The sequence below is a fragment of the Chlorocebus sabaeus genome, chromosome 2 (assembly GCF_047675955.1).
Source record: "Chlorocebus sabaeus isolate Y175 chromosome 2, mChlSab1.0.hap1, whole genome shotgun sequence".
Taxonomy (NCBI): Eukaryota; Metazoa; Chordata; class Mammalia; order Primates; family Cercopithecidae; genus Chlorocebus; species Chlorocebus sabaeus.
In genome coordinates this window covers 88,472,007-88,496,482 of record NC_132905.1, presented here as the reverse complement: position 1 = coordinate 88,496,482, position 24,476 = coordinate 88,472,007, and the positions used below count along the sequence as shown (strand labels likewise).

General features: G+C 39.5%; 1 protein-coding gene and 1 pseudogene across 2 annotated transcripts in view; one reads left to right on the top strand and one right to left on the bottom strand.

Annotated features, from left to right (window-relative positions):
• LOC119623689 (POTE ankyrin domain family member B-like) overlaps positions 1-19,087 on the bottom strand; it is a 57,863-nt gene extending 38,776 nt beyond the window's left edge. For both annotated transcript variants that reach the window (XM_073010367.1, XM_073010366.1), the window contains exons 1-8: positions 18,391-19,087; positions 13,879-13,993; positions 13,546-13,719; positions 10,603-10,709; positions 9,169-9,306; positions 8,089-8,159; positions 2,190-2,260; positions 779-823 (exon numbers count right to left, since the gene is read on the bottom strand). In XM_073010367.1, coding sequence (XP_072866468.1) covers positions 779-823; positions 2,190-2,260; positions 8,089-8,159; positions 9,169-9,306; positions 10,603-10,709; positions 13,546-13,719; positions 13,879-13,993; positions 18,391-18,992 — 1,323 coding nt within the window. In that variant the 5' untranslated portion in view covers positions 18,993-19,087. The remainder of the gene's footprint in view (positions 1-778; positions 824-2,189; positions 2,261-8,088; positions 8,160-9,168; positions 9,307-10,602; positions 10,710-13,545; positions 13,720-13,878; positions 13,994-18,390) is intronic.
• A 3,862-nt stretch (positions 19,088-22,949) lies between these two features.
• On the top strand, positions 22,950-23,666 carry LOC140709914 (cyclin-dependent kinase 2-associated protein 2 pseudogene; annotated as a pseudogene).
• Positions 23,667-24,476: the final 810 nt, after the last annotated feature.

Sequence of the window (24,476 nt, the reverse complement as noted above, 5' to 3'; positions counted from 1 at the left end):
CCCTCCTTCATTTTGTGCTTTTATTCCCAACCACTCCTCAGAATCTTATATATGTATTTATCCCATTTGACTCGTGGGAACACACAAATAAAAAGACAAAGATGCAAAATATGTCTTCTTCTGTCTTTACCACCTAGATCTCACATTAAGCAGTCAGATTCAGAGGATGAGACACTGTGGGGCTTCAGGAATAGAAAGGAAGATTGCCCTTTTCTGCACTGAGATATTCTTCTCCCCCACTGCCTTTGATCATTCTTTTTCATTTGGTCCCTGGGATATCAAAAACGTGATAGTTCTCACTGAAACATGGGAACCAAAGTTCACCACAACACAAGGAGCAGAGTGAAACTGCTGAGGTACAAGCGTGGATGCCCAGAAAATAAGATGCTCCCCAAATTTCACGTTCGATAGCCATACAATTTTCTAGCTGGAAGATACACAGAATAAGAAATTATCTTCTTTAGCCACATTATCTATTGATAATCAGACTAAAACCAAGAAAGATAAAATGATTGATCCAAAGCTCCTAAAGTGGCATGACCTAGCACTTTACGGCACCATTCAGGATTATTCCATAATAATGAAAGAATATCTCTGGGGTTTGTGTCTCTTTAAAACTCAATGTACAGAATTCTTTCTAAGTTAAATATTAAATTTTTCACTGATGATTTATGCTACTTACATGATAGGATCATGTATGCCTACATTTACAACACTTTATTAAACAACATAATGTAAAAATCTAATTCAACAGAAACATTTGAATATAATGGTATACCTCTCTATCACAATCCTTGTTTATTTCTGGTTTTTGAGACATTTCCTGCAAATGCAAAAATAGAAGGTTAATTTGCTTGTTGTATTTCTGTGATGTCTCCTCTTTTGGAATGCACGTTTTAAAAATAATTTTATTTTAAGTAATCAAGTATAGACAATGAAAAATTAGAAAATAATTAAAATTAAAATTTAATTGTTAAAATAATTAATTAAAATTAAAAATTAACTTTTTAATCTACATTCAGCTACTGCCACATCACTGGCTTCTGACTAACATGGGAAAAATAATTCACCTTAGCCAACGGGAGAAGATAAACATGAACCAGCAAACTTAACTTTGTCACCATTTGTTTGGACTCCACTTAATTTGTTATGTGTTAAATCTGCCAAAAATGCATCAGCGGATGATTTGTAGTGTTGCAAAGTCTTCCTCACTTGAAAAGAGTTTACCTCACCAAACCCTAACCAGTGAGCCTCTACAGATTACTAACTGGATTGTAGGCATGCTTTCAATTATTAGGAGCTGAAATCAACACCAAACAGAAAGAAATGCAAATTCTTAAATTTTAATTGAAATTATATGTTGTAATATGATAGTGTTATGTATTTAGTTTATCTGCTTAAGTCCAGTTCTAATATATTCTAATGTGTACTAATGACAGTGGATAAAAATTTTAATAATCTGTACTGATTTTCTGCAACTGCAGTAAGTTCGAATGTTATTGTGTTTCTGCACTAACACCAAAGGTCCCGTTCTGCAAGATATGATTCTTGTAATAGGCATTTGGGTTGCTTTTATGACCTGGTTCCCTCCCTGAAGAGAAACGCTGAGGTCAATGAGACAAGGCAGAATATATCTTTCACCTTGCTATCAGTGACTGCAATATAAAACTGCAGATTTTCAATCACTGGCCATGATTACTCTTCAACCATGAATCCAGCTCAGGGACCATCAGTTTTACATTGTTCATAATTCTATTACTTAATAATATAATCCAATAATTGATGTTACTTTCTTTATTATGTCAGGGTGTTGTAAGAATAAAAGAACAAAGTTCTGGAATTTCTTTTGCCTCTATTCCAAAAGGAAAGATTACCTATAAGCTAATCAAAAAGGCAGATAAGAATATTGTAAATAAGAATATTATAAAGTCAGAGTATTTTAAAGTTTATAGTGGTTATGTTTTTTAAGTTAAGTTTCAAATGCTAACAACTTAGAATCTATTGATTCTTCTGTTAATGAGATTGCTGAATTTATTAAATTTTATGAATCTATTAAAAAGTTCTTAGAAAAAAGAATCTATTGATTCTCAAAACCTAGTCTGAAAGGTAATTTCATTTGGACTTCCTAATATTATTAAAGCAAAGAAAACAACATTAAATCAAAAATTTAAATGTAAAATTTTCCATGCCTCTGGCTGGCTATTTTCACTGCCTTTAAGCCTTTGTGATTCTTCCTCTGATGTCAGCTTTAAGTCTTGTTCTGTTGAGAAATCCATATATTCAGTTAAAATGAACCACTTAGAACAGTTAAAAAGTATTGCCTTTATAAAAATAGATTTAAGACAACATTTTATTTTATCTCATAACTTGAGTGTTTAGTGTTTCATGAAATAGTTACTTAGGAAGTCATTCTCTAAGACTTCAACAAACCACTTGGGGAGACTCCTGATGAGATTCACTCACAAATTCATCCACCCAACATAAATGAACAAAACCACCAGAAACACAACTTTAAAATACAGTAGAAACATATAAGGTAACACAGTACGTTGTTCTCCACTTCCTAATCATGAAGCAGTAAATGTAATGAAAAGGAAATTTAGTTTTAAAGAGAAACAAGTTTTCCTGCACTTAGCTACTCTGACTCTACGGATAGTAACAGGCAGGGCCCAGGTAAGGTCATGTTGACCCTGTCCGAGAAGCCAGAGCCCACAGGTATGGGTCCAGACATCCCAAAGCAAGGTTAAGAAAACAAATTCCTTTACCGTCTCCCCTTCCCCTCAGCATTTACTCATAGCTATTTGTACAAATGTATATATTTTGCAAGTTCCTCTTTTCCTTCAATATAGTTGCAAAGTCACAAGCTATGCTGAGGTTGCAAAACTGTCACTATATGATTAACTGCCTTTGTTCTGCTTCTGTAAGCTTGCCTTTATAAGCCATGCTCTGTCTTTGTTCAGGAATCAGCATTTGGATGCAAATCCACTGAACTGGTGTGCACTTAAATAAAATTCCCCTGTTTCACCCACTGGGTCTCTCCTGCCTCCTGTTTTCTGCAACAATAGTACCTTATAAATGATTTCCAAAACTACTACTGACACCTTTATTAGTGCACAAGGTCTTCCTAATATCTAAAATGTTTCCCTCTACTATTCTGACAAATTTATTTTCTTTTCTTTTTTTCTTCTTCTTCTTCTTCTTCTTCTTTTTTTTTTTTTTTGAGCCAGGGTCTTTCTCTGTCACCGGGTTGGAGGGCAGTGGCACAATCTCAGCTCACTGCAACCTCTGACTCCCTGGTTCAAGCGATTCTCCTGTCTCAGTCTCCCAAGAAGCTGGGATTACAGGCATGCACCATCATGCCCAGTCTGTGTGTTTCATGATTGGCCAGGATGTTCCTGATCTTTTGACCTTGTGATCCACCTCCTCCAGCCCCCCAAATTGCTGGGATTACAGTTGTGAGACACAACAACTGGCCTTATTTTCATCTTTTAAAACAATGATATGTGAAGTCTTCCTTGATTCTGCATGTCTTTCCCCAGATAAAAAGGTACCTCCTTCCTTGAGGCTGCCTTCTGACTTCACTGATTTTTCTACTGCATCTTTACCACCTGAACTGTACATTATTCCCCCACATGTCTGTCCCCTCTGCTCCAAGACTGCAGAGAACAGTCTTGCACATCATCTTTGTAAAAACAGTCTTTATTTTACTCACAAATTTCTTATTGAGTCCTGCTACATACATGCTAGACATTAGGGTTTAAAAACAATGAAAATAAAGCATATCAGGGATGGCTTTTCTAGAACACATGCCCAAGCAGAGACTGAAATATTGAGGCTAGCCAGATTAAAAGCGGTAGAGGGCAGGAAAGGGTAACAGCATTCCACACAGCAGCAAGAGCAGGAGTGAGGCCTGAAAGAGTGAATGAGTGAGTAGGACATTACCAGCAGCTCAGTAATGCCAGAGAAAGAGCACACAGGGAAAAGGGCTAAAGATGGAGAGTGGGGCAGAAGTCAGATTATGAAACCTGATGTGTAATTTTAAGATGCTTGGACATTAATGTTCAAGAGTGATCCCTGGTCCTATCTGCATTTAGATAAATATCATTTTAATGCCAAAACCAATATTCCTAGTGAGCCAATAGTCATTAAGACAAAGTGACAGATAGCTCTTGTGGAGACAACTGAGATGTTACTATGTAGCAAATTCTCAATAATTCTCATGAGCACTTGGAAAGTCAATTCTATAATAAGTCAAAGAAATTATAATAAATCACTTAATATTTGGTTTGGGAAGGTGCTTTCTAAAGTTATAGTGCATACGAATATAATTCACAGTTGTGAATTCAGAGATGTGACAATAAAGCAATGAAACTACACTGTGTTTGAGTCAGTAATCTTCAGATTTCTATCTCATCTTCCTACCCGGCCTGTAAATTCTAAGTATAATCTTGGTACTCACTCTCAAGTTTACGTTAAATACTAGCCTATAAAAAAACACTCTGTCTCTTACTTCTTTTTGTTATTTATATGTTGCTGTTTTTAAAGGAAGAACACAAAAATGCCCCACTGAAGGGATTCTGTTTGGTTGCAGGCTACAAGAGGGGAAAAACAGAAAGCACATTTTGCAGAAAGTGGTATTTTAGAAATCAGAACTATGACATGAAGTCAAGCAGGGCACTCTAGGACTGAATTTGCTGTGCTTCTTTAATACACTCCTTGCTCTCTTTCTTTTCTGGCAGCCGTGACTCACACAGGTCATGGAGACTATCATTCCCTAAGAGGAACACAACTCTGATATTCATCTTTATCTTTTCAGTTCACCTGTCCCAATTCTGTGTTCTGTGGATGCTGACTTTTGGTCACTGATGGTGATACACATGGACATTTTCATCAACTTTCAGATTCTTTGATCTTTGATGTCTTGTTACTGAGAGTCAAACTAGTAGGATGTGAGTTATAAATGCTAGTTATCCAATTACCTCCTCAAAATATCCTACATGAATATTCCATTAAGCATGCATAGGAAAAAAATGGTCATTCCTGCTGACCTGCAGCTCTTTGCTCTTCTGTATTCACCAGAAAATTTCCTACTCCTTCCTCATGTCCAGGTTAAATACTAGTGTTTACTAGTATTTAACAGTATTTACAGGTTTACTGGAAACCTGTAAATCATCTGACATTTCTCTCGGTCCCCCAAGCCTTTCTCATTCAATTATCACTAAATCTTATAAACTATACCTCTCTTCTGCCTCTGCTTTATATTCCCACTGCCACTGGGAACATAAACATTTACAAAATGGCTTCTATTTAAAAGAAAACCGTCAACTACTAATGTTAGTTCTTACGTGAAAAAAATTAAGCAAAACAAATAAAAAGGCATAACACCATAAAAACAAAGACCAACATATTAAAATGAGTAACTGAGATTCCTAACTTTATTCCACCATGGATGGGTGAAAACCTTATAATACATTGATACTAGTCCAAGGATGTGTGACGGAAACTATAGCTGACTATTGCAAAAGCTTCCTTTGTCTCCTGGTTTCTTTCCATGGTAACCTTCCACCAATCCCAGGAAACTATAGGCCACAGTCCAAATTAAATCTGCCTTATGGCTTGTAAATAAAGTTTTATAGGAGCTCAGTCATGCCTGTTTGCTTACACAGAATCATGATGACTTTCACACTACAACAGCAGACAACAGCAGGGGTAAGTAGTTATGACAGAGACCACATAGTCTAAAGTATTTCCCACCTGGTCCTTTACAGGAAAAGCTTGCTAACCCATTTTACACCACAACCAGAATGACTTAATACTCAAATTTAATCTTGTGACTCCCCTGCTCCAATGTCTCCAATGAGCCCCTGCAGCAAACATTGTCGGCTCCCTACCAATACATTCCTTAGTCTTTCTTGCAGAAGAAACACTAGTCTATTGGGATGTTTATTATCCCAATCTCCCTCCTCAGCCTCAGAAAGAGAAACATTAATTCTAAGCTAATCACGTATTTGCATTCCCAGTGCCTGGTTGGGGAATGAGCAGGTAGTGTAACACAGCCAATGAAATGTTACAGGAAGCCCTTTATGTGCTTCTAAGTTTTCTCCCTGTTTAGAAAACACAGGTGAAGGAAAGAAGCCCTTGAGATATTGTGTTGTGAGAACAAGATGTTTGGAGCTGTTGCAGATTACCCAACCATGAAAGGAGACATGAATAAAACACTGTCGACAGCACAGAAAGAGGGACAAGAGGGATCCCTAGGATATCACTGAACAAACAAAACAACTCTGGTTCCTACTGTTTTCACCACTGCTCATCAGTATTTGCAGTCCAAAGCATTCTACCTGGTAAACTTCCCACGGCCCACAGGATAAAACCTATTCATTTCTGTAGTATTAAAAAGTCTGTCATAAACTTGCCTTACGTAAGTATTCGCCTCATTCCCAACCTCTGGTATCTCACACTTTTGGTGCTAGCAAAAGTGAAGTGCTCAGAAACCCTGCAAAGTTAACTCAAGCATCTTGTCTTTTGCACTTGCTGCTCTTCCTGCCAAACAGGCATATCTCCTTAGATGTTCCTTCTGGCCAACACACAATCTTGTTGCATGTTCCTTCTGTCAAACATTATTCTTCTGCTTCTTTACCTAGAAAAATTCTTCTCACTCTGCATGCTTCCCTTGAATCATACCTACTTTTTTTTTTTTTACCAAAACTTTCATTCCTCATCACATATGTCTGGCACATAATCAATATATAATCAATTATAAGCTTCCAGTGGGCATCTAGTACACAGTAAGAACTGAATAAAGTAGTAAAATAAAAAAATAATGACAATGATAATAACAAGCTCCTGTCTGTATTTCTAATTGTGTTCTGTTGTGTTCTGTTGCATTAGAAAAATGGTTAGTATCTAAAAGACATTCGATAGTTATCTGTTAAGTGAAGTGAAAACATAAATGGAAATATTTTCTTTGTAAATTCTATTGAAAAAGCACAGAAATGAAATAGAGACAGCTCTATTATGAGCACCTTAAGGATCAAAACTACATCTGCTCCATCTTTATCTCCTGCAACTTATAAAACCCAACTTACAAAAGTTCTTTGATAAATTGATGGCTAAATTAAAGGTGTCCTCATACCGTTTGGGTTATACAATGTATTAGGTGTCCACAACCAGGTAGCATACTAGCATTTTTGTTATTGTGAAACATTTTTCTAATTTTATTATAATCTCCTGAGCCTAGAGTTGAGCAATTTGTACATTTATTATGACAATCTTCTGGCAAATGGTAGCAGAGCATTTGTTCTAACAAAATTGCTGTTATCATGACAACTAACCAGCAGGTAGAAGAGCACATCTTGTTCCAACAAAGTAAATGTGTCTCTTTCCAACTTCAAATGAGGAGGAATGAAGTCAGTAATAGTGAGACCTTGTTGGGACAAGCATATGTAACATAACTTTGCTTCAGCATTCTTTTGAGATCAAAAGTTCCTTTTACTTTTTTATCTATGATAGGACCACTCAGAGAAGAGTCCTCAACTCCCATGCTACAGACCGGTAGCAGTCCATGGATTATTATGAACCACACCACACAGGAAGAGGTGAGCACCAGGCAAACCAGGGAAGCTTCACCTGTACTTACAGCCAACCAATAATAATGGCTCATATTATTGCCTGAACTCTGCCCCTTCCTAGATCAGTGATAGCATTAGATACTCACTGGAGCATGAACCCTGTTGTGAACTGCCCATCCGAGGGATCTAGGTTGTGTGCTTCATATGAGAATCTAATGCCTGATGATCTGTCACTGTCTCATGTTGCCCCCAGACGAGACTATCTAGTTGCAGAAAAATAAGCTCAGAGCTTCCACAGATTCTACATGATGGTAAGTTGTATAATTATTTCATTATATATTACAATGTAATAATAATATAAATAAAGTAGCACATAAACATAACATGACTGAATAATCCTGAAACTCTCCCCACCTTCCCCTAGCCCATAGAAAGACTGTCTTCCACAAAACCGGTCCCTGGTACCAAAAAGATTGCGGACAACTGACCTAAAGTAACTCACTATCACAAGTGTTACCTGGATTGCTGTTTTCAGAAGAGATTTTTAGCATCTGTTTTTCTTTGTAGTCAGAAAGTAATTGGCAAATTCTATGTATAAAAATGTAATAAACCAAATTACTATTTTAATACTGATGTAAAAAACTTACCAAACGTAAAATTCTTAGAGTATTTCAAACAATATCATAATATCAGAACTTAACAGTATTATCCCATCCACTTATGAGTACATTCTACAAACTTCTCTTGAAGCTTCTAAGTAAAGAAGACAAAAATGTAGGGTGAAATGCTCATAAATCGAGAGCAGTGTGACCCAGTAAATTAGCTTGCATTAGCATGACATAATAGAAAGCATTCCAACTCTGCTTAAGTCCTAGCTCCATAATGAACAGCTATTTGTTCTTGGATGACTTGCTTGTCTTAGGCTCAATGTCTTCTTCAACAAAGTGAGGACTTCACTGCCTTATTTCACTAGGTTGTTATAAAGATTTAACAAGATAACATTTTTTAAATGCTCAGAGAAATAGTAAAGCAAAGGACCAGTTTGAGCACAGCAGGACCAGTTTGAGTGGCAACAACGCAGCAACAGAAACAAGGGAAAGACCAGAATGACTGGAATGTCCTTTTTATTCTCCTCCTTCTGACTTGATAAAAGGGACTGTCTTCCTTGGATTTAGTGAATCCCTTCAGTTATTGAAAAATCCAAGGAGTATGTAGGAAATAGTCTCCAGAAGACAGTATAAGGCTTTCTGTTAAGCTGGACATTTCAAGACACAAATAACTAATCAGAAAAATGAAAGATATGACACTGTTTTTTAATCCCATCCATAGGTGTTATACTTGGATGAAATGAACAATGTTGGGATCTCTAAGTATCAAGGTCTTAAAAGTCCTGAGATAAAGAATCCTGTATCCATTGGTACTTCTAAATTGTCTTGCTTTTTTTCTGATTTCTGGCTGATGCAGGGGACTAACTGACTGCCACTCTAAAACTAGCTGAACCGCACTATGACATCTCACCTGATATGTAAGATGCTATTGTTATAATTATTTTAAACCTCCATTTAGCATTAACTCGCCTTTTAATGTAAACACTTACACATTATGATGACTAGAAACAGCATAGTCTCTGGCCGTCTGTCCAGATAGATCTTTAGAAGAGACATCAATATTTTGCTCAAGTAGAAGGCTGACTATACTTGCTGATCCACAACGTACAGCAAGTATCAGAGCATTTCTAAAATGACAGAGACAATTTCTCCCTTAGGAACTGTAATAAACTTATTTTAAAAGCTAATTTGATATACTTTATCAACTTAACATCTTGCCTGTCCATGCAGAATTAAAGATTTACATGCACTAAAACACATACGCACTTGGGTGTTTAAGTGTTCATCTTTGTAAAATACCAACAAGATTTTAAGGAAGGGACAACAAGGAAACCTCTTATCTCGGTGAGGTATTGCAAAGTAGAAGACATTAATTTAAAGTCTTTCAATGGGCAAGAAACAATGCTAGGGCCACTTATCTGAAGTGGACAAAGTTATGAGTGAAGATTTCCTTACAGTTTCCCTAGACTGATATGCTGTAATAGAAAATCAGCTAGAGGGTAAGATAAGTAAGAGCTCTCTGCTTGCTGAAAGCAGTAATATTAATAATAATGGTAAGAACAGTCATAGGCATTTCAGTTAATGATGCCAATAAGCATGTGCTAGGCACTGAATTAAATGCCATATATATCTTCCTTACTTATGCACAATCAATTTGAAGGATATATTCTCCTACTTTTCATATATGACAACACATTTGGTGGTAAATAAGATTCCCACGGTCACACACTTACCAAGTAAGGAAGCTAGGGATTAAACCCAGTCTTGTGTGAATCCAAAGCCTAGCTCTTTTCTCTTTATCACCCACCTACGGCTTGCCTTCATTAAAGGAAAAGTGTATCCACTTAAAACTATCTTCACTCCCTCTCTCCATACCAATTAAAAATAAAACCATCAAAATACACTGGAAATAAAAAAGGAAAAAGCTGTTGGACCCACAGTGTGTGGGAATAGCAATTAATTGTCAAGTAGGGATAAGCTAACATTAATATTCCTCAAACAAGGCAACTTAAAGCAGAATCATTGAATAGAAAAAAGGATTTTCAACTCCTATTTATGTTTCATGCAGCATATTTAGCAGAAAAGCATATAAGACACAGAGGTTAAAAACTACTAGAAAAGGTCAAGAAGTTCAATACTGGGTCATAAAGTAAACTAAAAGCTAAAGTTCACATTTCATAAAATTAGCATGAAATCCCTTTAGCTAACATAATATCATCTAACCAAAAACATCATACAACAAATAACATCAGTCAATACAATAAGAGAAGATGAATCCTACTAAAACTGTTCTTCATGTTGCCCAGTCCAAATAATTCTTTTTCTACTTAACTGATTTGTGTTGATACTGATCACTATGCCCCAAGACTTGAGTGACTGCTATCAATCTCGAACAACACACAGATTAAAAGAAATAACTATACCTTCCACATCTGTCACGTGCATTTAAATTAGCTTTTTTCTTGATTAAAAATTTCACCACTTGTTGTTTCTGTCCATGTACGCCAAGCAAAAGTGGTGTGAGACCACACTGTAAAACAATATAAAAGAAAAACAATAGGTAATTCAAAAAATTACGTATTTCTCAACTGAACTGGAAACTTTATATAAGATCTCATGGACTTACACTCATAGAAAGTAAATCAAAAGTAGCTGCTTCCATCTCACTCTTCTGTGCTTTCCCACATGCTGCTGCTTCCCTTGGAAACACCCCTTCGCTGCCTGACCACATCAACTCTGATCATCTCAAAAACTCACTTTCAACATTTACTGCTTCCAAGACTCTTTGCTTCTAACCCAGCATTTGGCATGGCACTTTTGGATGATGATTTTTTTTCCATTTAAACAAAGAGCTTCTTGAAGGCAGGGGATGTATCTTTTATCTCTATATTATCCAACCCTAAGACAAAATTCTTGTGTATAAAGCAAGAATTTGAATGTAAAATATTTTTTTAGTTTCACATGTTTTACCAAAAGTTCAAGCTCCAATGTGCAATAAAAATTGCTATTAATACTCCTACTGCCCATTTGAAGAATTTGTCCATTCATTCATTTAAAATCTATTTGTATTTACTTTTTCAAGATTGTTAACTAAATCATCAGTTCATAGGATTACTGAAACTAACAGAATTCCTGTCTGTATTTTCTTAATAACTCCATGGTTTTTAGTGTTTAAACCTGCCATCTTGATTATGTCAAAGCTCTGCAAACATAAGAGACATAATGGATAGTCCACAATACAGCTTCAGTTGATTTAAAAAAAGGTTTAGAATTCGCTACAATTCTAATTGAGAAAACTCTGCTCTTAACAATGACTTACTGACCTAAGCACTTGAATAACTGAACAAAGAGACACAAAATCCTGAGAGGGCCATTCTCTACTTAATGAAAGACTACTCACTGCAAATTTCTAAAGACTTTCTGAATGGCAGGGAATAACTGAAGGTATAAAGGAAAAGGTATTATTATGTAAGCTGATAGATAGTGCCAATAATATTCATTTTAATGTCTCAACCACATATAAAAGTCAGACTTGGCCAGGAATGGTGGCTCACACCTGTAATCCTAGCATTTTGGGAGGCTGAGGTGGGTGATTCGCTTGAGCCCAGGAGTTCAAGGTCAGCCTGAAAAACATGGCATTAACCTCATCTCTACTAAAAAAAAAAAAAAAAAAATACCAAAACTGAGATTGGAGAACCACCTGAGCTTGGGGAGGTCAAGGCTGTGGTAAGCTGTGATCACACCACTGCACTACAGCCTGGGGAACAGATTGAGACCCCATCTCAAAAACAAACAAACAAAAAGTTAGATTAATGTTATTGGAAAGGAAAGATTTAAAGGAATTAGCACATATCCAACTCCAACTCTTCTAGAAATATCTTAAGTTTCTGAGATAAAAGAATTTACATATTACACTTATGTATTCATGGTTCTTAAGCAGGAATGTATCCAGATTTTGAGAAATTTGTTGTTGTTGTTGTTAGAGACAGGGTCTCATTATGTTGACCAGGCTAGACTCGAACTCCTGAGCTCAAGCAATCCTCCCACCTCAGCCTCCCCAGCAGCTGGGACTACAGCCATGCAACACCATGCCTGGCTTCAAGGAAACATTTTTAAATGTACATATACAGGCTTTATTAGAGTTACTCTATCAAAATCTTCAGGGGAAAGCCTAGACTTGTGGATTATTTAAAAATTTTCCTGAGGTAAATGGAATGCACAACTCTAGCTGGAAGCTAGTGCAATAGACGATAACTTCAGTCTCATCTCTCATCCACATAACCAATTCCCTTTATCATTTGAGGATTTGCCAAAAAGAGGAAAGAGTAGGAGAGAGACTCATTTGCTGAAAATATCGCATAATTTTCCCCGGTAAGAGTAGAACAAGGTCTAGTAAACTCAAAATCCAACCTGATCTTGTTCCTTATAAGCCCCTTATCGCCCACCTTCCCATCAAGATATTCTAGAGTTGAAAGCAGAGTTGAGACTCCAATTGGCCATTTTTATCAGAATAGGACACTAAGTCAGTTAATTACTTGTCGTTCCCTCTGCTCAAGTGTTTCCCACTACATTACCACCTATTCACTGCCAATCTGGATCCTCAGAGGCCTCCTGAAATTGATCTCTAAGCAGTTTACAACCCACTAACTCCCTCTCCCAAACTGAAAACTGTCATTCTCTAAAATTGAAAAGAACCTTGTCTCACCATACAAAGGAAACAAATGAATGATCAATAGCAACACACACACACATGTGCAGAGACACACACACGGAAAACCTCTTCATGGTCTTTCCCTCCATTACCTAATTTCCAAATTGGCCGTGATATTTCTGATTGCTGTCTTTTTCCCTTTCCGCTTCTGCCTCATGCACAATCAGAAATATCTTAAGACTTGGCACTGAGAAATATAACACCTCATATCTATTACTGTTTTTTGTTTGTTTGTTTGTTTGTTTTGGGGAACTTGCCAAAGTAGTAGGATTACTATTCACTGAACCATGTTTGAGTTTTCTTAGAGTTTTAATGTAAAACCTATTTCCAGGGCAAATTTTGTCATTTTACATTCATTAGGGGAAAAAAAATCTGGCAGGAAAAAAATGAAAAAAAACAAAGTATTACCTTTTACAAATTCAGTGTTTTTTAAAAAAACATAAACCACAAGAGCATTAAAAAAACAACTGTACCCTCGAATGATTCTTTAAAAGTAACAATATTTAAAATAAAGTCTTAGATAATTAACTCATTTCAAAATATTTTCATTCAGGTTATGCTTGAGCTTCCAAATATGGAAAACTGGCCCTTACCCAGGTCAACGTTAAAATGAATGCATTTCAGTATTTTGAAGATGAAATTGGTAGATCTATACCTTGTTTTTTGATTCAATATCAGCGCCGTATAAGAGCAGTGCTTTCGCCATTAATTTATCTTCATTGTTGATAGCATAGTGTAGAGCAGTATTTCCATACTCATCTGGAATATTTGGAGCAGTGCCATGTTCCAGCAACTTTAATGCACATTCATCTTCTTGGCATTGTACAGCCTGTCAGTATTAGACCAAAAATAAATTATAAGTCCTGAGAATTAAAAATAACATTCCACAGCTTTCACCAACTAGTTCCATTTAAATGAGAAAACTCATTTTTATGCTATGTATTGAAATCAAAGCCATCTCACGCTGATATAGTTGACTACTGCATACCTTGATCAGAGCTGTCCTCTTCTTGTTGTCAAGGACGTTAAGTTGACATCCTCTGTCCAGCAGGAGTTTTACTATTTCTGAATTCCCATTGGCAGAGGCCAGATGTAGAGCAGTCCTATGAGAGTGAGAAGACTTTTTAGGAAATTGTAGTGCACTATCTACAGCTACATGAATGATTCATGCAATAACAAACACAGAATAGCCTGCTATTACTCTGCCTTCAAAACAAACTTATTTTCCCTTTGAAGAAAGCACACTACTTATTACCTCATGACTCACTGTATGAATGAAAGAGCAGCCTATTTGAATAGGAAGAGCAGAGCCCTTGAGTGGCATTCAACGTGGGCTGGAATCCTACTTGAAGCTCTGATGCTTCCCAGCTGTTGCTTACCCTTTTTGGCTCTCAATTTCCTCATCAATAAAATGGGAATGAAAAGAGTCGATTTCTCAGAGGAAACGACAGTAACGCTTAAATAAGACTCTACACGAAAGATATAGAATAGTTCCTAACACAAATAACAGCTTAGTAATTGTAAGATATTATAATTTTTACTAATACCACTAAAGACAACATTTGAATTCAGTGAGATGATACAATTATACCTACACTTTCAGGTATGTTTTAAAGATTACAGGTAACGATGTATTTTAGTGATTCTAAGATGATCATTGTCTCTATGTTTTACCATTTCTCACACTGAAATACCACTTATAATTCATGATTTACTATAACTATAATTGGCAGGATTTAAATAATTCCCTTATTGAGACATACAATAATGGGGCATCATACAATCCCTGGTGCCTTACATTAAGTAGAATATGTTACAATATAACAGGTCTGGGGCGGTTCCAGTCAGATGACTAGCATTTAGATAAATTTTAATTCTTAAAAGAAGTATGGAATAAGAGCGCTGAGGTGAAAACACAAACAAATTTCTAAAATTATCTATTTCTTACTTTGGTTTTCAAAAACTTTAAGCCAAAGAAAGCTTGAAATTCAAATGAATGGCATGGGCTCATTTTTATCAATACTTAGATTTATACAATGTATGTACATTAGATATTTCCAATCATTCATAATAGGATTTAAGACTGTTGTAATTCTTCTCCTTTTAAAACAGATTTATGAAACTATTTGTGGAGCTTTTTTTCAACGTTTACTTTCAGTGGTACTGGTGCAGGATGTGCAGGTTTGTTACATAGGTAAAAATGTGTCAAGGGGGTTGGTTGTACAAATTATTTCATTACCCAGGTGTTAAGCCCAGTACCCATTAGTTCTATTTGCTGCTTCTTTCCCTCCTCCCACCCTCCACCCTCTGATAGGCCCCAGTGTGTGTCGCTTCCCTCTAGGTGTCTGTGCGTTCTCATCATTTAGCTCCCACCTATAAGTGAGACCGTGCGGTACTTGGTTTTCTGTTCCTGTATTAGTTTGCTAAGGATAATGGCCTTCAACACCATCCATGTCCCTGCAAAGGACATGCTCTCACTCTTTCTTTTATGACTACATAGTATTCCATGCAGCTTGTGTACCATATTTTAGTTCTTAAAAGTACTAAAACAGTCTTTACCCAAGACTTATACATTTTCAGAAGGGTAGTTGAGGGTTATCTTTTACTATTGTCTACCTTCACAAATGCTTTTGTTTGAAAGGAGGGAGGAAAAGTTTCAATTGAGATTACCTCCTAATGCCCCAATTTTAAATCTCTCAACTTGCTCAGGCCCAGCAGGTAAATATGAGGTTTTCAAAGACGGAAGGATCCTGAGAGATGGTAGAATATGCCTTTTACATAATAGGTGTCTGGCTTATGTTTGATGACTACACGGATTGAAAGAATGCATAAACACAGCTTGGGAGTTCAATATTTTTAAAGAATGCTCCTGTTGAGTAGAGCAATACATTTACAATAGCAATGGTCATTTATCTTTGCTATTTTAGTTTTCATAAATATATAACTAAAATAAAATAATTAATTCATACCTTTTACACATTTTATATATAATGAAAAGATAATTTTATAATAAAATGTATATACAATAAAATCTACAGGAACAGGTAAACAGAAACCCTCTACTTCTCAAGAGGGTAAAAGTTCACAGAAGATAGCTATCCACAGGAATAAAAATAAATAATAAAATATGAGAAATTATTTGTATCTATGCAAGTAGCACATTCCTTCTCTTCCCAAGGATTATTTCATTACTAGTGAAATTTAACTAAAACTTTTCAGATATTCATTGCAGAAATCACAGATAAGAAAAAGGGAAGAACTTCACTTACAAATCCCCAGAAAGAAGTTTGATTATGTTTTCTACATATTTTCATGTAACACAAGAGCAGATTCTGTTTGTGTAGGTGTATAACAAACTGATTTTTTCCTCACTTCATATAGCAAAGTACATCTTTGCATGTCAACGTATCTCTGTATCTACTGACACCTTCAATGGTTACATATTATTTCATCCTATGGATGCACTGAAATTTTTGCATAAAATCTTTATGTGAGCTCTTCTTAATACACTGCTATTTTAAGCAATACTAAGAAAAACATATGTGTCTATTTCATATAGATATTTCAGTATAATAGAGTTGATAGGTAAAAGGCATACACATTTTTAACATGTGGTTCTTATCATCAAAGTGTGTTAGAAAAGTTGCAGCAGCTTAAACTTTCAGCAACTACATAAGTACCACTGTTCTTCACCCTCACAAACTTTGTGGATAGAAGACAGTATTTCATTCCTTTATTTATTTATTTTTATTATTTATTTATTTATTTATTTTTGAGATGAAGTCTCATTCCATCATCCAGGCTGGAGTGTAGTGGTGCAATCTCAGCTCACTGCAACCTCCGCCTCCCTGGTTCAAGCAATTCTCCTGCCTCAGCCTCCTGAGTAGCTGGGATTACAGGTGCATGCCACCATGCCTGGCTAATTTTTTGTATTTTTTAGTAGAGACGGGGTTTCACCATGCTGGCCAGGCTAGTCTCAAATTCTTGACCTCGTAATCCACCTGCCTTGGCCTCCCAAAGTGCTGGGATTACAGGTGTGAGCCACCACGGCCGGCCTTTCATTCCTCTTCTAACTTAAATAGAAAACAGTATTTCATTCCTCTTTAACTTAAATTCCTTCTCTTACCAGGAACACTACGTTTTCCTATGTGCACAGGTCACTGGTAGATATGCAAAAAAGTACCTTGCCCAATCTTAAATTGAGCTTATTTTATTATATCTGCATATATATGCTTGGTTCAGTGGCTCAGGCTTGTAATCTTAGCACTTTGGGAGGCTGAGGCGGGTGGATCGCATGGATAGGAGTTCAAGACCAGCCTGGCCAAGATGGTGAAATCCTGCCTCTATGGAAAGTACAAAAAATTAGCCAGGTGCGGTGGCGGGCACCTGTAATCCTAGCTACTCAATAGGCTGAGGCAGAGAATTGCTCGAACCCGGGAGGCGGAGGTAGTAGTGAGCTGATATTGTGCCACTGCACTCCAGCCTGGGCAACAGAGTGAGATTCTGTCCCAGAAAAATAAATAAATAAATAAATAGTTGCATATATATAATAGGCTTTTGTGTTTTCTTCTGGTACTTTTCTCCTTTTGTATATTTAAAAATTTTAATCTATACTCCAGGAACTTACTTTTGTGACATAAAAATCTAGCTAGTTTTCTACAAACAGCATGCATTTCACTTATTAATGATTAATCTTGCTTTATCAATATGAAACATCACCATTATCAAGTGTTAAATTCTTACATATATTTGGGTATTTCTGGATTTCCTATTCTGTTCCATTCACTGATATTTTTTCAGCTGTCAGTAAACAATTTGTGGAAATAGCACATTCACATTTTGATATCTGGAAAAGCAAGTCTTTTTCCATTCTGTTACCAAAAATTAATTTATTACAGCAATAAAATACAGGATGTGCAGTGTAAAAATGCTAAAACTTTGCTATTTTTATTTTGCTTATGTGAAAGTGATAAACACAGAAAAAGCTCACATCTTAAGAAAAACGAATCTTCCTATTCAAGGACACAAACCATCTTCCCATTTCAGTTTCCTTGTAAGGTTCCTCAGTAAAGGACATATTTACATAGGGTACATTGATATAAAATCCACATTGGATTTTATTTGAAAAATATTTAGCCCAGAAGTTGATATGTTATGGGACTTAGTTCTCAATATACACCTTTCTATAATGTATAGAACATTTTTAAAAATGTGTACATTAAAAATAATCTGTTGCATCGACTTAATTTTGCGAGTTAAGTCACTTTCAAACAGTCTAGTAGTGTTCTATAAGGGAAATTATAATCGGATAGGAAATCAGCTAAAATTTTGTTTCTGTGCTGCTGTTCATAAAGGGCCTGTGCCCTGACCTCTCTGAGGTTTCCACACCCAGGGTGGTGTGGGGCCTGCGGAAGAGAAAACCAGGACCCGACCCCGCCAGGAGGGGTATGTCCCCATCATCCCCCCACGTCCCGCCTCCTCCCAGCCCAGGCCCGGTTACCTCTTTTGCTTGTCCGTCTTGTTCACGTCAGTGTCCCTGAGCATGACGATGAGATCCTTTCTGGGGATTTTACCCCACCAGGCAGCTCTGTGGAGCTTGTCCAGATCTTCTCCACGGACGTGGTACCTGGGCTCCATGAAGGCGCTGTCGTCGTAGTCTCCCCAAGCTTCCACCTTGCTCTCCCCGCACCCCTTGCAGCAGTGGTGGCGCCACTTGTCCATCTTGCTCCTGAGACTAAATGGCTTCTTCACAGCGGAGGCAGCGGGTATTGAAGAAACCTCAGCCACCGTCTGCTTTGAACAGCCAGGGGAGGCAGCGGGTATTGAAGAAACCTCAGCCACCATCTGCTTTGAACAGCCAGGGGAGGCAGCGGGTATTGAAGAAACCTCAGCCACCATCTGCTTTGAACTGCCAGGGGAGGCAGCGGGTATTGAAGAAACCTCAGCCACCATCTGCTTTGAACTGCCAGGGGAGGCAGCGGGTATTGAAGAAACCTCAGCCACCATCTGCTTTGAACTGCCAGGGGAGGCAGCGGGTATTGAAGAAACCTCAGCCACCATCTGCTTTGAACTGCCAGGGGAGGCCGGTAGTAGCGAGCACATCGCGTCTACCAATCAGTTTCACCAACTAGCAGGTTTCCGATCTGTTTGAAGAGAAAGGTTAATCCCAGCCAAAACTTGCCAACCCCAGCAGGGGAGCCCGGCCCAACCCACCCGGGAAAACCCACACCCAGCCGGGGAAAGCCCACGCCCACCCGGGGTGACCCCACGACCCCCCAGGAAGGGCCAACCCCCGCCCCTCACCGCCCAAAGGAAACACCTAAGCCAGCCAAGGGAATGCCAAGCCCAGCAGCGAAAAGGTCAAGCCCAGCAAAGGAAACGCGAGGGAGGAAACGTCAATCCAAGCGAGAAACACCGGGCAGAGCGATTAACGCCCAGCCAAGCGAGGAAAGCCGAGCCAAGCCAGGAACGCAGAGCCAGGCCTAGCCCGGCAAGCCAAGCCGTTACGCGCGTGCGCGTGCGGTGTGCGCGCCTCAGGCGGCGTCATTGCACGTGGCACAGACAGTGGCCAATGTGTGCAACCTGCACACAAGTCTTGGTGCCACGAATATCAGTGACAGCCTTGCGTTCCCGGCAAACTTTGTGGGAACTGGCCGAGCCTTCAGGCCATCGAGGAGAGGCCTCTGGTAGGAAAAAGCCTCTTGAAGCAGGACTGGGGCTAGAGCCCCTGGAACTGGAGGATGCTGACAGGCTCCTCTGAGGAAAGCCCACAAAACACTCGTGGCGGTGCTGTTGCGGGTGGCCATGGCTGCCGCTCAGAGCTCAGGCTTCTTTCTTATATTTGTTTTGGTTTTATTTTGCTACTATTTTCTACTTTCTTGATATGATAGCTGAAATTTATATTTGAGAAATTTCTACTTTTCCATTATACACATTTAGTGAAATACATTTTCCTGCCAGCACTGGCTTTACCTGTGTTGAATCAAGTGTGATATGTCGTTTTTTATTCAGTTTAATATATTTAATTGTTTCCCTTGAGACGTTTCCCTTAGGAGTGTGCTTGCTGTTTAGCGCTATTCACAATAGCAAAGACATGGAATCAATCCAAATGTTCATCAGTGATAGACTGGATGAAGAAAATGTGGTACACATACAACATGGAATACTATGCAGCCACAAAAAAAGAATGAGATCATGTCCTTTGCAGGGACATGGATGGAACAGGAAGCCATTATCCTCAGGAAACTAATGCAGAAACAGAAAGCGAAACACCTAATGTTCTCACTTATAAGTAGGACCTGAACAATGAGAACACATGGACACAGGGAAGGAAACAACACACATTGGGGTCCCTGGATGGGGGCGGGAGAGGGAGAGCATCAGGAAAAATAGTTAATGCGTGCTGGGTTTAATGCCGAGGCAATGGGTTGATAGGTGCAGCAAACCACCATGGCACAAATTTACCTGTGTAACAAACCTGCACGTCCTGTGCATGTACCCCAGAACTTAAAATAAAATAAATAAAAATGTAAAAAAGAAAAAAACCAACAAAACTAAAATGTGTGCTGTTTATCTTTCAAGTATTTAAGATTTTGCTATTATCTTACTTTTTTATTTTTAATTGGATGCCATTTTGGCTGGAGGATACATTCTACATGATTTCAGTTCTTTTAAAACTCTAATGTTTGTTAAAATGCAGGACACAGACCATCTTGGTTTGTGTTCTGTGGGTACCTAAATGTTCTGCTGTATTCTGAGGCTAGGGGGTGGACGAGCAGGGGTTTTTGTTGTTTCGCTTTGTTTTGTTTTTTTTGAGGCAGAGTCTGGTTCATTTTGCCCAGGGTGGAATGCAATGGCCTGATCTCAGCTCGCTGTAACCTTCGCCTTCCGGGTTCAAGCGATTCTCCTGCCTCAACCTCCCAAGTAGCTGAGATTACAGGCACCTGCCCCCACACCCGGCTAATTCTAGTATTTTTGGTAGAAGCAGGGTTTTGCCATATTGGCCAGGCTGGTCTCCAACTCCTGACCTCAGGTGATCCGCCCGCCTTGGCCTCCCAAAGTGGTGGGATTACCGGCGTGAGCCTCCGCACCCAGCCAAGGGTGGAGTACTTTATAAATGCCAGTGAGCGGCAGCCGCCAACATCAGTAGCTGCTGACGCTGCCCGCGGCTGGGGCGGACGGTGGCCAGAGCCGGGACCCAGGCTTCCTGCCACCTGCGCGTGCGGCGCACACCTGGAAGCTGTCCTCCCACAGCCTACACCGGTGGGCACAGCAAAGCTGGGACTCATGTTTGAAGGAAGGAAAAAAATCGAACGAGTAATCCAGCATTGTTCTTTCCAGATCCATCCCGCTGGCCCTCTTGTTTCCCACGTTTTTGAAAACTGGCCACTCTGACCTCAGATCCCTAAATCGCAGCCACTGAGACCTGGCTCTCAGAAGCCAAAGCCCTGGCACTTTCCAGGCTGAGCAGGACGAGGTGAAGGCAGGCTGGAGTCTGGTCCAGGACAGCTGAGGGCTGACCGTGGGGGGTCGTGGAGAGGCCACCCCTGGGGCCGCTACACGTGACATGGGATTTGAGCCATTGGGTAGAAGGCGTGGAGATGGGGCACTGCCAGCAGAGCCAGGGAGGAAAGAGAACACTCTCCAAATTGTCTTCCAGGGTTTCCGTGAGTATTTTATTAACTCAGAATCTGTCAGGAATAATACTAGGGAGTTACCTTTCCCTGAAGATGGCTCTTGTCAGAGTAGTGAGATAGGCGTGGGGGGGGGGGGGAGGCGTGGGGGGGGGGGAGGCGTGGGCGCAAGTGGGGAGGAAGAGGAATGGGAGGCTCAGTTTATAAATATTAAGATCAGCAATGGTGTGCCGCTGGCAGGAGCAGAGCGAGCCTGGAGATTTGGGTGGCTGCAGTTGGTAAGCGGTTGCAATCCAGAGAGTGGGACTGAGATCCTCCCTTGTCATGTTAGCATCCTGTTTCCTGGGCGCAGCTCTGACATCCTGCAGGTGGTCATTTCACTCATGGCGGCTTTGTCTCTCTTCTGTCACCCCAGACTCAGCTTCACACTTCAGGGCTGCACACCACCAGCCACTGTCATGTTAACCCCTTCCCAGGTCAATGTGTCCCTCGCCCAATCTGCTGGACAGCCTGGGACCATCCATTTTCAGGGTGGCGGGCAACCTGGTGGCCATCGTGCTGCTGTGCAAGTCCCGCAAGGAGCAGGAGACCCCCTTCTACACACTGGTATGCAGCTGGCCGCCACCGACCTGTTGTTCACTTTGCTGGTGAGCCAGGTGACCATCGCCACGTATATGAAGGGCGGGTAACCTGGGGCCAGCCCCTGTGCCAGTACAGCATCTTCATCCTGCTCTTCTTCAGCCAGCCCGGCCTCAGCATCATCTGCACCCTGATATCTATACAGGTAATTCGTGTTCAACATTCTCAGAGGAGTTTCATAAGCTTTATGTTTTACCTGGGTTATAAACAGAGTCCTCAAATACATAAAAAAGAAATCATACCAGGATTGAATTTCAGCAGGAATAAGTTTATTTTACCTATTCAATATTAAAATACTTTTGTTTTGTTTGAAAATATGTTTTTGTTAAAGATAAGTTTTTGAAAAAAATTTAGGTAAATATTTAATAATGTCCCCTTTTCTATCCCAAGAAGTAATTTCATAGTTTATTTAAATTTTGTAACAAAAATGTAGCATAGATTTTTGAAAAAAAATAATTGCATATTTTAACTCAACATATCCAAAATACTGTATCAACATGTAATCAATGTAAAAATTACTAGAGATAGTTTGCATTCTTTTTTCATATGAAATCTTTGAAATCCATTGTGTATTTTACATTTTAGTACGTCTCAACTAACTCAAATGTGAAATTTTCATCGAGAATATCTGAACTGTATTTAGATTAATAAAAATTGCAGTTAAAAAGTTCAGCATAGATTTAGTAGGGGGCGTGCAGCCAGCTTGCAAATCAGATCTCGGCTGAGCAGCCAGGCAGCCAACCCCCGAGGAGCGGCCTGCTGGCTCCGCAGTGCCCAGGAGTTGAGGATGTCCTACAAACCCATCACGCCTGCCCCCAGCAGCACCCCCGGCTCCAGCACCCCTGGGCCGGGCATCCCGGTCCCTACAGGAAGCGTCCCGTCGCCGTCGGGCTCAGTGCCAGGAGCCGCTGTCCCTTTCAGACCGCTGTTTAACGACTTTGGACCGCCTCCATCGGCTGCCTGCAGGCCATGAAACCACCTGGCGCCCAGGGCTCCCAGAGCACCCACACGGAACTGCTGTCGGTCACAGGGGAGATGGGAAAAGGGATCCGGACCACCTATGCTGGCAGCGAGAGCACCACGAAGCACCTGAAGAGAGGGATCATCCATCCCTAGTCAGAGTGCCTGGCAGAGACAGAGCGGAACCCACGCACTTAACAGGAAGCTCCTATGCCTCTGTGTCTGGACTTTTTCCGGCTACTCCAGAGCACCTGCTTCTCCCTGGCCCTCATCCCTAGTTGCACTAACCATCCTGGGCTTCCTGTCCTGTGTCCCTTGAGGGTGCCCTCAGGAACCAAGGGGCGGCTCTCACTCCAGGTGGCAGCACTAAGGATCCTCCCTTTCCCCCACCCCATTCCGCCAACGCAACAAGAGTTAGCAGCGAGGTCCCCGTGAGTCCCACCCATGACCTGCCCACAGTGTTGCCCACTGGAACTTTCTGCGGCCCCCACCACTCAGCCCTTCCCAGCACTTCTCCCACGTGCCCCGAGCCTCCTTCTCCCTCAGCAGGGGCTCAGGCCTCAGGCCTGACACTTCCCTGCCTTGTGTCTTTTGCTAAATATGACCTTTCTACATTAATAAAAGATGATTTGGAGTTGCGCTCTCTAAAAAAAAGTTTAATATACAAGAGAAATAAAGGGAAATTTAGCAAAGGAATACATAGATGAATATTTAAGTACTCAGAGACGACATTACTACCAGACATAATGAGATCATCCGATATTTCATTTACTTATGATTAATATGTTTGCATTTATTTTTTATTTATTTCATTTATGTATTTATTTTTATTATACTTTAAGTTCTAGGGTACATGTGCACAACGTGCAGGTTTGTTATATATGTTTACATGTGCCCTGTTGGTTTGCTGCACCCATTAACTGATCATTTACATTAAGTATTTCTCCCAAGGCTATCCCTCCCCCCGCCTCCCACCCCATGACAGGCCGCGGTGTGTCATGTTCCCTGCCCTGTGTCCAAGTGTTCTCATTGTTTAATTCCCACCTATGAGTGAGAACATGCTGTGTTTGGTTTTCTGACCTTGTGATAGTTTAAACAAACTAGGAAGCTCAGAAGTCACTTTATAAGAGAAATAATGAAAAATAAAGTATTACTGACATTGGTAACAGAATAAAAATTAGATTTAGACAAAGTATTAACAAGCAAGCTTATTTATTTATGAGATGGGAAAATATTAAAAAGGATTTAATCATGTCTTGTCAACACGAAGAAAAAGTGTATTATATATAATTCCTTTGTTAACTTATTATTGTGTTTCCTTGTATAATTTTCACTTGGCTTTGTTGATTTTACT